The 16,438-nt window shown below is 36.0% G+C and overlaps 1 protein-coding gene across 9 annotated transcripts in view; it reads left to right on the plus strand.

Moving 5' to 3' along the window:
• Positions 1–16,438, plus strand: part of HDAC9 (histone deacetylase 9) — a 988,950-nt gene that overhangs the window by 164,307 nt on the left and 808,205 nt on the right. The window contains exon 1 of one of the 9 annotated variants that reach the window (XM_005205238.5): positions 11,756–12,775. The exons of the other annotated variants lie outside the window; for them this stretch is intronic. Coding sequence (XP_005205295.1) covers positions 12,760–12,775 — 16 coding nt within the window. The 5' untranslated portion in view covers positions 11,756–12,759. Of the gene's footprint in view, positions 1–11,755; positions 12,776–16,438 lie in introns of those variants that run through there. 9 annotated transcript variants of the gene reach the window in all.

Consider the following 16,438-nt stretch of genomic DNA (forward strand, 5'->3'; position numbering starts at 1 on the left):
CTTGCATTTTGAAACATGTAATTTTTGAAAACATTATAGTTTTGTATTACTCAGTTTAAATTCACTTTGATACCATGACTCCCAATCATTCAGTAATTATAGCACAATTCTAAAATAATTGGAGGTACAAAGATGAATGAGTGAATCTTCTGTGAATTCTGCTTTAGAGGTGTCCCCAGTGTAGTGTGAGAAGTAGACAGAACACTTTCATGATGATAAGAAGTGAGTACTCAGGAAGAAGTAGGAATGATGGCCTGTAATGTTGAAGAAACAGCTGCAAGCTCTGCGTGAGTGAGGGACAGTTGGCAGGGGATGGAGAAGATAGCTGATTCAAAAAGGTGCATGTGAGCTTACTAGCGAAAAAGGATGGGAGATAGGGCTGACAAGCAGAACATCAAGTGCCGATGAGTAGAAGATGGGAAGTGTTGGCTAGAAAGGAAAAATGCCTTGTACCTGGAATAGTGGGTATGGGGGATGAGAGACGGAACTGGAGAAGTGGAATTATCATTTATACATAAGATTTATAATCCTCTTTTTTCCATTTTAATCATTTCTGCCTGCTTCTAATATCTTACCTTACATCACCCCTCACTCCAAACTTTTCTCAGACATTGAAACAGACTCACTGATGGTTAATTTTCCTACTTCATTTTCTTCTTTCCTAAGAACTCCTTTCAAATGTCTTGGTCATTTCCAAATATGAAGATTAATTTGAGTTACTGTGTTCAAAAGATTTTCTTAAAACATCTTAACTTCGATTAAACTTGATGTTTAGCCAATTTACCAATTAAAATGAAACTTTTTATATAGTTCCACATGTTAAACCAAGTTGATCAATTCGGTTTGCTTGGTTAATTTAACTAGTCCAGAGGGAAGTAATAAAGAAAATTTTGTGATGTGTCTCTTCATGCAACTAGTTGACTTTAGTCCTATTCCAGGTCTATGTCACTGTGTTGACTTCATCCTATAATCACAAAGGAACATCACCTTGAATTTTCTTTGAAAATTTCTCCTTTGAGGTATTTTAATTATCAGCCATTTCCCATTTCTGGAAAGTTTGGTAAATTTTCAGAGCATTCAGAATCCAGATGTTACTTCTTTGAGGAAATGATCCTTTTATTTCAGAATTCTGTGATCTGTGAAATGGGTATTCAGTTACTTAAAATAATTCAAGATATTAGATTTATGTCCAGAATGTTTGCCTAAAGAGTTCAAAGCTAAGTTTTGTTTGTTCACATTTAGCAACAATGAAAAAAAAAAACAACTTTGAATGGACTGCTTTATTAAAATAATGGAAGAACTTGGTAGAGGAAGAACTCCCAGTGAAGAGGTTAAATAGTATAAATAGCTCTGCTGAGAGTGCAACAAAGTTCTCTATTGTGCTGTTGCCACAGCAGCACCAATAATTCAAAACAAGGAAATGGAGTCTCATGTTTAATATAATACAGACTTTTCCCTAGAACCTCTGTGGTCTAGGGTTTTTCAGGGATTGGAATGTTTATCTACATATGTCTAAATTTAGATGTGCCTTTAATGTAACATGGTAAAAGAGAAGTATTTGCATTCTATATGATGCAGTTATTTCTTTAGCATTTTTTTAAAAATTAACTTTGAAACATCAGAAATTTTCCTTGCTGAAATAATGCCCTAGGACATTGTGAATATGTGCTTATATAGAGAGACATAATCTTTTGTACATTTCGCATGCTGTTTTAAAAGGTTACTTTGAAAGGCATGAAAGAGGTGTTTGGTAATTCAAGAAAGAATAATGATTTTTTTTTTCCTATTGAAATTTAACCACCATAACAAGAACTGCCTCTGCTATGGAAGCAGCTATCCTGTTCTGGAACTGAGAAACATGGATGTGGAAGTTTGGGAGTTTTAAAGTAAACTTTGTCATTTTAGAAATAAATTTGAAAAATTTTGAACTCCAATCTCAAGCACGTATCAAACTCAATTCAGCATTCAATAAAGTGAAACTAAATTGCAAAAAAAAAAAAAGGAAATTGTTAAAGTAAAAACAGCATATTTTTTCCTAAAGGTATTTGATCCAACGTCGTCTAGATAAAGGAGCCCCCCAAAGTGGGGCTAGTGGTAAAGAACCGTCCTGCCAGTCCAGGAGATTTAAGAGACATGGGTTTGATCCCTGGGTAGGGGCGATCCCTTGGAGGAGGCATGACAAGCCATCCAGTATTCTTGTCTGGAGAATTGCATGGACAGAGAGAGGAGCCTGGTAGACCACTAGTCCATGGCTCGCAAATCAGACACAACTGAAGCAACTTAGCACACACAGTCTATATATACTTTCTTTGGAGTTTAAAATTGTGCTCTCCTTTGTTAGTTGTTTTGTCTTGCTCTCTTCCTGCCTGGATTTCACACCACCAGTTTTACCCATGTTCTTACTAAAAAGTAAGTGTATAGGCAATCCTGATTGTTATAATTATAAAAGAAATGATTAGGAAAATTTTCATGCTCTGATCTTTTCTACCCAGTGACTTCATGATGAAGTTGATGCCAAATGTATTTCCAATATGTGTGTATGTTTGCATTTTACCCGTTTAATAAGGACAGTTGTTGCCTAGAAACTAGTTTTCTCAAAGGCTTAATTCATGTGCTATGTGTAAATTGGCCAAATATTATTTCTTGCATGAAAATTTTATTAAGGAATTATGACTTCCATTTTTCACTTATCTCCTCTGTTTAGTGTTGAAAGGGGAATTCTGAGTGTTGAAAGGGGAATTCTCAGAGGTTTAGGAGAATAATTGTGAATCACCCTTAAAAATATTTGAAAGATTAGAAGGGAAATAAAAATAAAATGAAAATGTATTCATCCATTCAGCAAATATTTGTTAAGGAACTATCTCTATCAGATATGTTTCTAGGACCTGAAGATTAAAGTATTAAAAAAGACAGGTGAGCCTCATGAAACTTGCTTATAATAAATATTTAAAAGGGGATTCAGATAATAAAATAACCTATTGAGATTTTCTAATATCATTAAGACCATTTCTGTTCATTCATTCATTTATGCAGTAATTGCTCATAAGCACATCAAAAATTTTATGTATCTTAGTCTCCCTTTGTTCATCCAATTTTATCTTTTCCAGTTTCTGAAAAGGAATAACATTTTAAAAATTAAGTGGACTTCACATGACATTTGACAACAGTGTCAGCATTATCCATTTCAGGGCTTTGTTTTATCCTGCTGTTCCCATCTGGGATCTTCTTGATCTTTTACTTTCGGGAAGATATACCTGAGGAAGACCAAATATGAACTTCTAGATGGAATAGAGCTTTGTCTGTGAGTCTGAAACAGGATCAGGCAATAATATGTGTTTCTTGAAGGATAATAAACTTTTCTGATGGTGGCTGTGTTTTCTGTTATTAGTAAGTATCATAACTATTCATTGACATCTATTAATAGATTTTTCTTACGATGAGGAAGATATTTCATGGGCTTTGTAACCATACTTCTTGTTCAGAATTACTCTTTGTGGAGCATGCTTTTATTGGTACTCTATTTGAGAGAGAGGCTGACAAAGACTTCCATGACTTCCAGTTTCATGTGAAGAAAATTGAGAATCTGGTGAAGGACTTCAGGAAACTCTTACTTAATTGACTTTCTTTTCAAGAAAAATGTATTCAAAGGATAATTTGACTCCAAAGCTTCAGTGGAGATGAGAAATTCTTCTGGCTGAACTGTATAGCTAATGTTCAGTTAGCTTCTTCTATTGAACTATATTGTAAACACCTTCCTTTGTAACCATCACCTTGTACAAAAGTCTATATTTTTAGCCTTAAACAGAGCTCAAGCACTGTATTTAGACATCTGACTTGAAGACTAAAATTTGCTCAGTGAGCAGAACAAATGTTCAGAAAATAACATTTCAAGGTTAGAGTTAGTGTCCTGAATAAAATTCTTTTTCTTCTTTTTCTCCCTGTTGAATATAACATAAATAATGTACCCTGACTGGCTTTCAAGATTAAAAATCAGAGAATAACAGTGAACTTGGAGAGGGAAGGAGTAATTAAAAATCGAAGGGACTTCTGTTGAATAGTTATTTGCCTGAATCTCACTCAGTACATGTTTTATTGCTGATTCAATGGGATTGTGGATCCTGAAAGGATTTTAGAAACTGTATAGTAAGGCTCTAGAAGAAGGGCCAAATGAGCCTAGAGTCACCTTAAAAAATATTGAAAGAACATACACATACAATGAAAAGACATTATAACATCCTTCTCAGAATGGGTAGGAGAAAACTATTTAAATATTGTTTTTGTCTAGTTATAGTAATTGCAGGTTTCCATTTTGGCCATTTACAATGTACTAGCCCATGTATGTGGAGAAGGCAATGGCACCCCACTCCAGTACTTTTGCCTGGAAAATCCATGGATGGAGGAGCCTGGTAGGCTGTAGTCCATGGGGTCGCTAAGAGTCAGACACGACTGAGCGACTTCATTTTCACTTTTCACTTTCATGCATTGGAGAAGGAAATGGCAACCCACTCCAGTGTTCTTGCCTGGAGAATCCCAGGGACGGGGAAGCCTGGTGGGCTGCTGTCTATGGGGTCACACAGAGTCGGACATGACTGAAGTGACTTAGGAGGAGAAGGAGGAGTCCATGTATGAAGGCTGTTTATATAATTGACCTTACTGAATATTCACAGAAATTCTATGAAATAGGCATGATAAGCCCACTTTTTGTAAATGAGGAAATAAAGGCAGAGTGTTTAATAACATTTCTGAGACAGTACCTAGTGACTCATGGTATGTTATGGATATTTCTCAGGAAAATCCTGAAATGGTGGCTAAGGCTCTCTAATATTGAGAAATGAAAATATTTCACGCTTGCGGCTAGTGCACTGGGACGACCCAGAGGGATGGTATGGGGAGGGAGGAGGGAGGAGGGTTCAGGATGGGGAACACATGTATACCTGTGGTGGATTCATTTTGATATTTGGCAAAACTAATACAATTATGTAAAGTTTAAAAATAAAATAAAATAAAAAAAAGAAAATACTTCACTTCTTAGAGGAATAGATGAGAGTGATACATCATGATTATTCATCTTAAACAAGACATTTCAAGGTCCCAGGACCATGGAGGGAAAGCAATTATCATTTGGTGAAAACTTCTTGAACAGTTCAATTCACTTGATTGTATGTTAGTTTATGAGGAACTTACCCCTTTATATCCCACAAGGCAAAAGGGTTTGTAACTGCATTGCAGAGTGAGTGTATAACTAAATGGACTGTGCATTCCCTCTTCTTTGTTGCCTGGTTGAAGGCATGTCTTCACTAGCCCAGTCTCCTCGTGAATAGCATTAGCAGTGTTTGATTAATAAAATTTTCTCACTCTTGGAATTAAAGTTGAAAGAATTGGAAATTCTGGATAATTTTTAGGCACTACTTTTCAAAAGGAATAAGAGCATGTGAAAACCTGTGACCTTTTTCTGATCCTTGGTATACTAACACTCAAAATACACTTCAAAATGTATAGGGGGACGTTTCATAGTAGAGCTTAGTAATAATATAAGGAAAGAGAGAGTAAATCAAAGGTGAGTAAGATTTATTTTTAAAGTTGGTTAAACACCAAGTTTATGTAGCAGAAGTTTTAACAACTGACCATAATTTGGTGAACTGATTATCATTCCTCTTTGCAGAATGCGTTGTCAGTACACATGGCCCAAATGGTATCTTAATTCTTTATTTACAGTTCCAAAGGATATCGCTGAATTTTTGTTTTAAGTATGTTGTGTTGCTCTAAAACAGAGATTTTTAAGTCCTAAGATATCATTCCATTTAGTCACTGAGTCATTGACTTTTCCAGAACTTTTGGAGTTTATTATCATTATTTATTGATGGGAACCTTCAGCCTTAGGAATTAAATGATTTGTTCAAAGGGAAACAGTAGTGAATGTCAGGATCAACCAATTTAATACTTTAAATTTTGGAAAAATATTAAAAACAAATAAAAACAAACCTCCTCTCAGTTCCTGTGTTTGTGAAGTATTCTGCCTACCCCTTCACAGCATGGGGCAAAATAAAGAGGTAGAAAAACCATTACCGAGGAGTTAGACAGATAGCTGTTCAAACCCTGCCTCGTGTCACTAAGTATACAGTTTGGCCAGTTTACCCAAACTTCATTTTTGTAGTGCTACTATGATCCTTATGTACATAAACAGAAAGAAGTCTGGGAAGTCACCACTTAGCAATGGCTTTTCAGTATAAGATTATGATACAGTACTTACTTTTGTCCTCATATATTTTTTATTATTTCATTTTGTGATAAAATACATTTATAAAATAATTAAAACTTTTCCCCTTTAAAATCAATGAAAATAATTATGAGTTTTATTTAGTATTTACAAAAATATGCAAGATGTCAGTTTAAACACACACACTTATATGTATATAGTACTCCTGTTTCTTATGTTTAGATCTGTGTCCTAACTTGGTTTGGAGAAGATGTCCTCAGTTACATATTCAATTGTATGCTTTTTCCTATTCTTTGTTAGCTCTTATGTAATCTTTGAGAAAAGTTAATTTCCTATTTTTAATCTCCTTAAATTCATGATCCTCAAAGATTTTGGTTTTTTGTCAGTAATTTTAAGACTACCACAGGTATACTATCTGAATTCCAAAAGAAACCTCTCCATATAGTGCTGGACATTGGTTTTATAGTCAGAATTATCTGTAGTCGGTTCTGGTCCTCCATTTATCAAATATGAGGACTTAGTCTATTTACCTAGTCTTTGGATAAATTAGTCTCTTCATCTGTAAAATAAATGTAAGAATACTGAACCCTCAGGATGGTTGTGATAATTAAATGAGTTAAAAAAAAAAAAAAAAACTTTCAAGTATCTGGTATTATGAAGACCAAATAAAAATAAATTGTTTTCTCTTTCACTTGATTTAAATCTAGTACTCAGTATGGCTGTTGTCTCAGGTAAAATTTTGCCTATTAATTATACAATAAATTGGATGTGAATTTTAGCAGTCTACTTTTAAGAGTAAATGGATCGCCTGTGAAGTAACTAAAAAGATGAGTAGCTGACAATCTTTTCTTTGTTAACATGGGGCTGATTTCAGCCTAAATATCCTGGGTTGCTAGACGGGCTTCACTTTGTCAAGGAATAAAATAAAAATCCACAAAGCTAAAGTAACAACAAGATAAAATTGGTTCAAAATATCAATTAAAAGACACCGTGATACATAAGATTTTAGCACTCATGAAAAGTACAAATATTTTTGCAAATATTTTTGAATAATCAAATTTTATTTTTGCCCTGTGTTCAAAGTAGAAAACTTGCTTTTAAAAGAGATAAAAAGAATATAAAATTTATCTATAACCATACCATTCAGAAATAATCCCTTTTCATGTTTTGGACATTTTAAAAAAATTCTGTTTTCTATCAAATGTGTGTGATACATTTTGCATGTGAAGTGTGAAGGTGTGAGTGGAGTGTGTATTTGTGTTCCAAGATTATGGGATAATAATACATACATATTTTTGTGTCTTTTCTCCGTACTCAACCTTGTGTTATGAATGTTTTTAGTGTCATTAAGTATTTTTAATGTCATGACTTACAGAAGTTATATTATAATCTATCCTATAATTATATCATAATTTCCTTGATTATTCCCCTTATATTCAGGATATAGATGGTTTAAAGTTGTTCAGATTTTAAAGTAGCAGTGGGATAGACATTTACTTACAGAAATAAAAATCTACATCTTTGATTATCTTTTCTTTAGAAAAGATTCCTAGAAATAGAGTCATTCTCAAAAAGTATGAACTTTTAAAAAAGATTCTTGATATACTGTGATTTTTTTTTCCCCAGAAAAGGTGTACCAATTTATACTCCTGTCAGTAATATATGAGAGACCTTCTCAATTGTCTTGTATTAGCATGAATTGATAGGTAAAAATGTTACTCCTTAACAATTTGCATTTATTTGATTACTAGTGAAGTTGAATACTATATGTTAATTTATTGAGGAAGACACACAGATGCACAAACAAACCTCAGGATGGTGTCCCTTTCTCTTCAGCAAGTATTATATATGTTGTATTCATATGGCAATTGTAAAAATTCTTTGGATATATGTTAATAAGCAAGATCTTGGCCAAAAATAATCACTTTAGCAGCAAGTTTAATCAAATGCTTAAAGCATTTTAAAGATACTACTTTTGGGATACTTTCCTCAGAAAGATATGTTGGGTGATACTCAGCTTATGAAATAGTCTTTCATGTCTCCTTTTATGCTGGGCAGTTGGTAATTTTGTTTTGTTTACCTTGGATTCCCCAATAATGTCGAACTAGCAGCTTTCAAACCTGCAAACATCTGCTTTTGTCATCAAAATTGAAAGATACAAGTGAAAGAAAAGATTTATTTCATAAACTCTATAGTCTTTGGATTCTGCACAATGGAAATGAATAAACTTAAAACATACTTAAGGACTGAAGCATCAATAAACCTAGAACTCAAGACTGGAGAAAGAATGAATTTCTTTTCAAAGTAAGCAGCAGCAGGACTGTACTCCCTAACAAAAAATAAGATAACATCTGCAAAATATATTATCAGTTCCACACCTTTTACTATGATTCTAACAATTACTTAATACATAGTCACTGATGCATTTCATAATTTGCAAAAATTCAGTAGTAACTGCAGAATTTTTAGTGTGTATAGAGTGCACTTTAAATGGTATGATTATTAGGTATGATTTTTAAAATGACGTTAACATGTTTTTCCAGGATGTCATGCTTGATGCCTAGGAGGATCAGCTTTGAAATATTTCTAATTAAATATTTCTAATTTGGGGAAGGGGATAAGTTTTTAAAGAAGTAAAATGTGATCTAAAAATCCAGCAGACTGAAGGATTAGACTGGCTTATAAAAGAGATTTCATAAAGTGTTTCTTAAGCCTTAGAGGAAATTAATAAAATAATTTTATTGAAATCAAACATGACTCAGCTTCTAATATTAATTTTGTAAATAGGAAAATGTAGTTAAATTGGTAGAGACCTTCTTTTTAAAGGTTACATTTATTATTATTTAGCTCATCAGTTCAGTTCATTTCAGTTGCTCAGTTGTGTCTGACTCTTTGCTGCCCCATGGACTGCAACACGCCAGGCCTCCCTGTTATCACCAACTCCTGGAGCTTGCTCAAACGCATGTCCATTTAGGGAAATTTATTTTTTTATTTCTCATAGGGAAATTTATTTTTTACCTCTTTTCAAGCCCTGGATTGGCACACAGTTATTTCAGTGCTTTCTGTGTTATGCATTCAGTCTTAAATCCTGCCTATGTGAGCTCTGGCTACCTAATAAAGGAGATAAAGTAACGACTTATATATCTGAGACACACGGTAATGAATCTTATTATTTGGGTACATCCCTCTTCTGATTTGCAGACAGCTTAATTTTTACATCTGATCTTTAGCCAATGCTCAAGACAGAGCAGAATTGAGTATTTGAGAGATTCTTCATTTGTCAATCTATTTCATCTCTGGTCTTTTCTGAATATCTTCAGAGAGTTTTTCATAGTAACTTTCCTTTGATTTTTTTTAAAAAACTAAATATTTCCTACTATAAAACCTTATGTTCATTTTGGAAAAATTAGAAAATGGTAAATAGAAAATAAAAACCCATATCCATGGAAATGTGAAGTCAGATAGGCCTTAGGAAGCATCACTACAAACAAAGCTAGTGGAGGTGATGGAATTCCAGTTGAGCTATTTCAAATTCTAAAAGATGATGCTGTGAAAGTGCTGCACTCTGTGTGTCAGCAAATTTGGAAAACTCAGCAGTGGCCACAGGACTGGAAAAGATCAGTTGTCATTCCAATCCCAAAGAAATGCCAAAGTAATGCCAAAGAATGCTCAACTACCACACAATTGCACTCATCTCACACGCTAGTAAAGTAATGCTCAAAATTCTCCAAGCCAGGCTTCAGCAATATGTGAACCATGAACTTCCAGATATTCAAGCTGGTTTTAGAAAAGGCAGAGGAACCAGATCAAATTGCCAACATCTGCTGGATCATTGAAAAAGCAAGAGAATTCCAGAAAAACATCTATTTCTGCTTTATTGACTATGCCAAAGCCTTTGACTGTGTGGATCACAGCAAACTGTGGAAAATTCTTCAAGAGATGGGAATACCAGACCACCTGACCTGCCTCTTGAGAAACCTGTATGCAGGTCAGGAAGCAACAGTTAGAAATGGACACGGAACAACAGACTGGTTACAAATAGGAAAAGGAGTACGTCAAGGCTGTATATTGTCACCCTGCTTATTTAACTTACATGCAGAGTACATCATGAGAAACGCTGGGATGGATGAAGCACAAGCTGGAATCAAGATTGCCAGGAGAAATATCAATAACCTCAGATCTGCAGATGATACCACCCTTATGGCAGAAAGTGAAGAGGAACTAAAGAGCCTCTTGATGAAAGTGAAAGAAGAGAGTGAAAAAGTTAGCTTAAAACTCAACATTCAGAAAACAAAGATCATGGCATCTGGTCCCATCACTTCATGGGAAATAGATGGAGAAACAGTGGAAACAGTGGCTGACTTTATTTTTCTGGACTCCAAAATCACTGCGGATAGTGATTGCAGCCATGAAATTAAAAGACGCTTACTCCTTGGAAGGAAATTATGACCAACCTAGAAAGCATGTTAAAAAGCAGAGACATTACTTTGCCAACAAAGTCTGTCTAGTCAAGGTTATAATTTTTCCAGTAGTCATGTATGGATGTGAGAGTTGGGCTATAAAGAAAGCTGAGTGCAGAAGAATTGGTGCTTTTGAACTGTCGTGTTGGAGAAGACTCTTGAGAGTCCCTTGGACTGCAAGGAGATCCAACCAGTCCATTCTAAAGGAGATCAGTCCTGGGTGTTTATTGGAGGGAATGATGTTCAAGCTGAAGCTGAAGCTCCAATACTTTGGCCACCTGATGTGGAGAGCTGACTCATTTGAAAAGACCCTGATGCTAGGAAAGATTGAGGATAGGAGGAGAAGGGGACAACAGAGAACGAGATGGTTTTATGGCATCACCGACACAATGGACATGGATTTGGGTGGACTCTGGGCGTTGGTGATGGACAGGGAGGCCTGGCTTACTGCAGTTCATGGGGTCACAAAGAGTTGGACACGACTGAGCGACTGACCTGAACTGAACTGATCCATGGAAAATTCCTGTTAACACATTGGCAGCTACTCCAGAGTCTATTCTATATCATTCATCTATAATTGTGTTTTACAAGGTGAGATCAAAGTCTTGTCACCTGCACATTATATTGAATATCGTATCTTTGATATATCATATTTTGTAAATGTCATTACAGTATTTTTTATTGAGCAACTAATACCTAGGGCAGAGATCAAGTCAGCCTGCACACAAATTTTATGTAATCTGAAAGGGTTTTGCCAGTATTTGATAAAGAAAATTTACATAAAAATCTGGTTATTTATTTTATCTTGAAAGATGGGAAGCCCTGCAGTGTGAAAGTCTGCTTGCCCACAGTTAGTGGGAGCCAGTGATGGCTCTGATGATTCTCAGGTGACAGTGTTTTTATATGTTGCAATCTTTTGAAGTTGGATCAACATATAAAAGTAAGAATGGCATTGAAACATGTATAATATCATGTATGAAACGAGTCGCCAGTCCAGGTTCAATGCACGATACTGGATGCTTGGGGCTGGTGCACTGGGACAGCCCTGAGGGATGGTATGGGGAGGGAGGAGGGAGGAGGGTTCAGGATGGGGAACACATGTATACCTGTGGCAGATTCATTTCGATATTTGGCAAAACTAATACAATATTGTAAATTTTAAAAATAAAATAAAATTTAAAAAAAGACTACAGTAACAAAATAGTGTGATACTGGCATAAAAACAGACATACAGACTAATGGAATAGAATAGAGAGCCAAGAAAACAAATCCTTATGTCAATTGATCTCTGGCTAATGTGCCAAGATCATTAAATGGGAAAAAGAATGTCTCCTCAACAAATGATGCTGGGAAAAAAAAAAAGTCTTAAGCCCTACATTTTCTGCTCACTTACTGCAAATATTTCGCCTGGAAAACTGTTTATAGCTTCCTCAGAGGACTTTTTATTTTCCCTCATATATATACTATATCTACTGCTTTATCCTATGTTTTAACTGCTAAACTCTAGAGGAAGAGAATCACCCAGGCCAGGGCCCCACACTGTGAAAGTATCTATATCCAGTAAACTGGCTCCATTCCAGGATAGAATAATTTATCAACAAATGAAACACCAGCTACTTCCCACTTGTCCTCTGATTGCATTAAAATCACTCCCTTTCCCACCCACCTGATGGAGTTTGCATAGATGTGCAGCTGACACACATTCTATCTCCACCTCCTCCTCTGCATTTTGTTGAATCGCTGGTTTTAGTAGTCTGTTAGGCTTCTTATTAATACTAATAAAATGTTCATTCATTAACTTTCTCATGCCTATGAACTAGATAGAACGAGATACCTTCACTGTCTTTCCCCTTGAATTATGCAGTTTTTATAAAGTCATGCTGTAGCAAGGAAGTAAGCTAGAAAACTGATTTTGTGTCTGTATCATCAGGTACTATTTAACCAGTGGGAGGGACTGATAAAATTAGCAAGTTGACTAACCACTTCCCTTCCTTGTGGCTCTTTGATATTATAACCGATACAGAAAAGTTCAGAAGAACTGGGCTAGTTTTTGAAACCACAGTACATTTTGGCAAAGAGGGAATGCACAACCGAACGGGTAAGTTTCTTTCCTTTAATCCTGTACGACTGTGAAAAGGATATTGGGGCAGACATTTTAAAGTTTGATCATGCAGATAGTCTTTAGTAATTTGTGGACTGTGGAAAGATAAACTTCTTACAAGGAGGGAAGCAAAAGCTTTTCCCATCAGCAACTGTAGCTCTAACAACAGCAAACATCTGAGTGAGCAACTGATTCAATTCTGGGGATGTTTTTATTGTTCTTGACAGACAAAACTAAAATATACTGAGGGGAGGATTCTTGTATTCATAAAAATCTTGACGAATAAGTTCCTGCACTCTTAGTTCTTGAAATCCTGACTTTAAAACTGTCAGCAGAAGCATTGACTTACTGAACTCAAATGTCCTTCTGGATCCTGAAACAGCTTAAGTTCTTAGGTTATCTTCTCTGTGATTGAACTGTTTATTGCTTTTAACTTTTAGTATGGCGAATCTCAAACACAAACAAAAGTAGAGTGAACAGTGCATAGATTCCCCGGGCAGCTCTCATATAGCTTTTAGAGTTATGAAGTCAGAACCCACGGAGTTTCATCCATACCTCTGTGTCACTTTAGTCTGGTTGAATTGCAGTATTTGAAATGTGCCTATTGTGAATGTTAAATGAAAGGGGCCGAGAATCTCCTAAAAGCTGATACCAGCTGAGTAATGTAATTTTTAGAGAAATATTATTGTAGAAATTCAGTTATGAATCAGAGAAAGCAAACCAATTTCCCAGTGGCTGCTTTACCAGTGGAAGTGGGAGTAGAGGATAATAGTTCAGATCATCGACTATGGAGCCAGGCTAGGGTCAAATTTTGATTCCATTGCAATTCAGTGTACTCGTGGAAGTTTCACAGTGTTTCTATGCCTCAGTTCCCTCACTTGACAAATGAAGATAATTGGATAATAGTAGTACTGATTTTTCCAGGTTAGGAGACAATGAGGCAATGCCTATTAAGCTTTGCAAATTGCTGAGAGCAGAGAGTACTTGATGTAGGTTAGTAGCTGTACCCCACAACTAGTTGCTTAAAAGCTCCAAGAGTTGGTGATGGACAGGGAAGCCTGGCATGCTGCAGTCCATGGGGTGGCAAAGGGTCGGACACAGCTGAGCAACTAAACTGACTGAACTGAGTAGGAATGAGATTCATTCAAATAAGAAGCAAACATGTTTGAATATACTTGGTTGTCTTCTGACTATTGTTTTTCTCCTGGTTATTTTGTGATGTGAGTCTAAGAAAAAGTCTCCACTAAAATCTCTTTCTTGCTCCTGGGTCCAGAAAAACCTTCAACACCAACTCATGAGTTAGTTGTCTCTGAAATGAGTGTCAGAACTGGTCTTGTCCATCCTCTCACTTTGTAGATGTGGGAGTAGAAATTTGTCTAAGCTCACAGAGCAAGGAGTTGTCCATCTGAGGGAAGAGTCATAGGCTCCTCTACTCCCTGCAAGGGGGTGTGTTGTAGTTGGGTTTAGGCAGCCCTGCTGGGCCTGGGAGGCCACCTCACATCCAGGCTCTTGTTTTTTCCTCTCAGTGACAGAGCTCTCCAGGCTTACCTCTGCCTTCTAGGGCCACAGGTTGTCCTGATAATTTTTCATTAGTAATGAGGATGGAAAAAGTCTAATGGCGACAAATGGGGTGGTGAGGACCTTCCCTACTCTCTTACTTCTCCATAGTATTCACACAGATACTGATGGCTGCTATTTACTGAGCATTTACTATGTACTTGATAATGCGCTGGGTGGTATTTTCAAAGATAACATATATAATAGAAATAAGGGACATGAGGCACAGAGAGATTAAGAAATTTACTTTGATTACCCAGGGAATAGGCAACAATCAGGATTTTGTTCAGTTCTGTCTGACTTAATCAAGTCTTAGAGCATTTGTCCATAAGGAATCAGTTTGTTTATACACATGCAGTCAAAACGCATCCACAGTTTGGATTGTAGCTTTCCTGAAAGTGAAAGTCATCAATAATCCTTTAAAACAAGTTGAATGGAAAAGCTTTTGTGTAGCAAGTTTTCTTTTTCCAACAGTGAATTTTCATAATGCTCAATCGTAAGCTGGAAATTTGTCAGGAATCTTGACAAATACAGAGGCTAGTGGGGGTTGGGGCTGGGGGTGGAGTTACCACCGTAATGAAGTAAATATTGAACTGAGAAGGTAAAAAAAGAAATGATCTTTTAGTAAATTAACCATGCCTCAGTGGTGGATTTTGTTTTTAAGGCCATTTGTCTCTCTTGAGTTTTTGTAAACGATGGGTGAAATTCATCTAAGTCAATTTTTGAGAACATGCAGTGCTGTTGTAAAACAAATGATAAACACTGATGCGCTACAGAAATAGAAGTTGGCCGAATCTTCTGGGAGGTGCTGTAGAGAACTGGGACATGCACAGTCAGACATTTTAGAAACCTGGAATTAACTTTCAGTGCTTTTTCTTTTAGATTACTGGTACAACTGTAAAAATAGAACCAAACGTGTGAATGAAGGGAGAGGTTAATTTCACAACTTGGGAGAATATTTTTTCCCTTCAGTGGAGTAATAGTGTTTAAACAAAATTTCCTTCACTGAAAGGGACGCTGTCTGGAATTTCAAACTAAAAAGGAAAACATCAGATATAGAATGATCGACTTATCAGGCAATTGGATACATTCAGCAGTCTTTCATCTTTACTTTTATCTTTCCTTCATTGACTACAGTACTTTTGTCATCTTGATAGAATTAGCCAATAATTGCTTTAGAAGCATTGGAAGAGATTTGAAATCTTGCCATCTTTTTGCAGAGAAGTGAGAGGATAAATGGAGTTGAGGCTGCCAGTGGTGGAGGGAGTGAAGTGGGAAGCATCATTGTTATAAAGCATCCTTGGATTCTTAAGCCTTTGAGAAAGCAAAAATGCAATTTAGTAATGGTGATTGCAAATCATTCTTTCCATTAACTGTTTGTGTATGTTTTCCCTGTAATGTCTTTATTTTATCTTATAAGAACACAGGATTTACAGCTAGAAAAGTAGAATTCAGGGTTGGAAATTTTCATATCCATCTATGGTTAAAAACAGGTTCAGAATTGCCATTTAGCTTGATGCACTAATGTAATTTCTTTTTCTTTAAAAAAAAATTATTTTGCATTGGGGTATAGCCTGATTAACAAGCAGCATCGTGATAGTTTCAGGTGAACAGCGAAGGCACTCAACCATACATACACATGTATCCATTCTCCCTGAAACTGCCTTCCCATCCAGGCTGCCACATAACATTGAGCAGAGTTCCATGTGCTATACGGTAGGTCACTGTTGGTTACCCATTTTAAATACAGCAGTGTACATGTCCATCCCAAACTCCCTGACTGTCCCTTAGAAAGACATTCACAGACTTAGAGAATGCATTGACATAACTTCTGATGGGCTTAGTCACTGCCACCAGGTGACTGATTAGCAGTGCTTCCGTGCACCCAGATTCTCCATGTCTATCCTAACATTTAACATTTGTCCTGTTTTTATGTCACCAATGTTTGGGGATTAAATGCTTTATTAAAAGTCTTAAGTAACTAAAGCGTTACTTTTCCTTGAAATTAGTTCTCTCCTTTTTGTTCTTTTAGTCACAATTTTTTAATGTCACTTGCCTTGAAGTTTCAGAAAACAATAATCACAACTCCTACCCTCAGAAGGT

This window comes from Bos taurus, chromosome 4 (assembly GCF_002263795.3).
Source record: "Bos taurus isolate L1 Dominette 01449 registration number 42190680 breed Hereford chromosome 4, ARS-UCD2.0, whole genome shotgun sequence".
Taxonomy (NCBI): Eukaryota; Metazoa; Chordata; class Mammalia; order Artiodactyla; family Bovidae; genus Bos; species Bos taurus.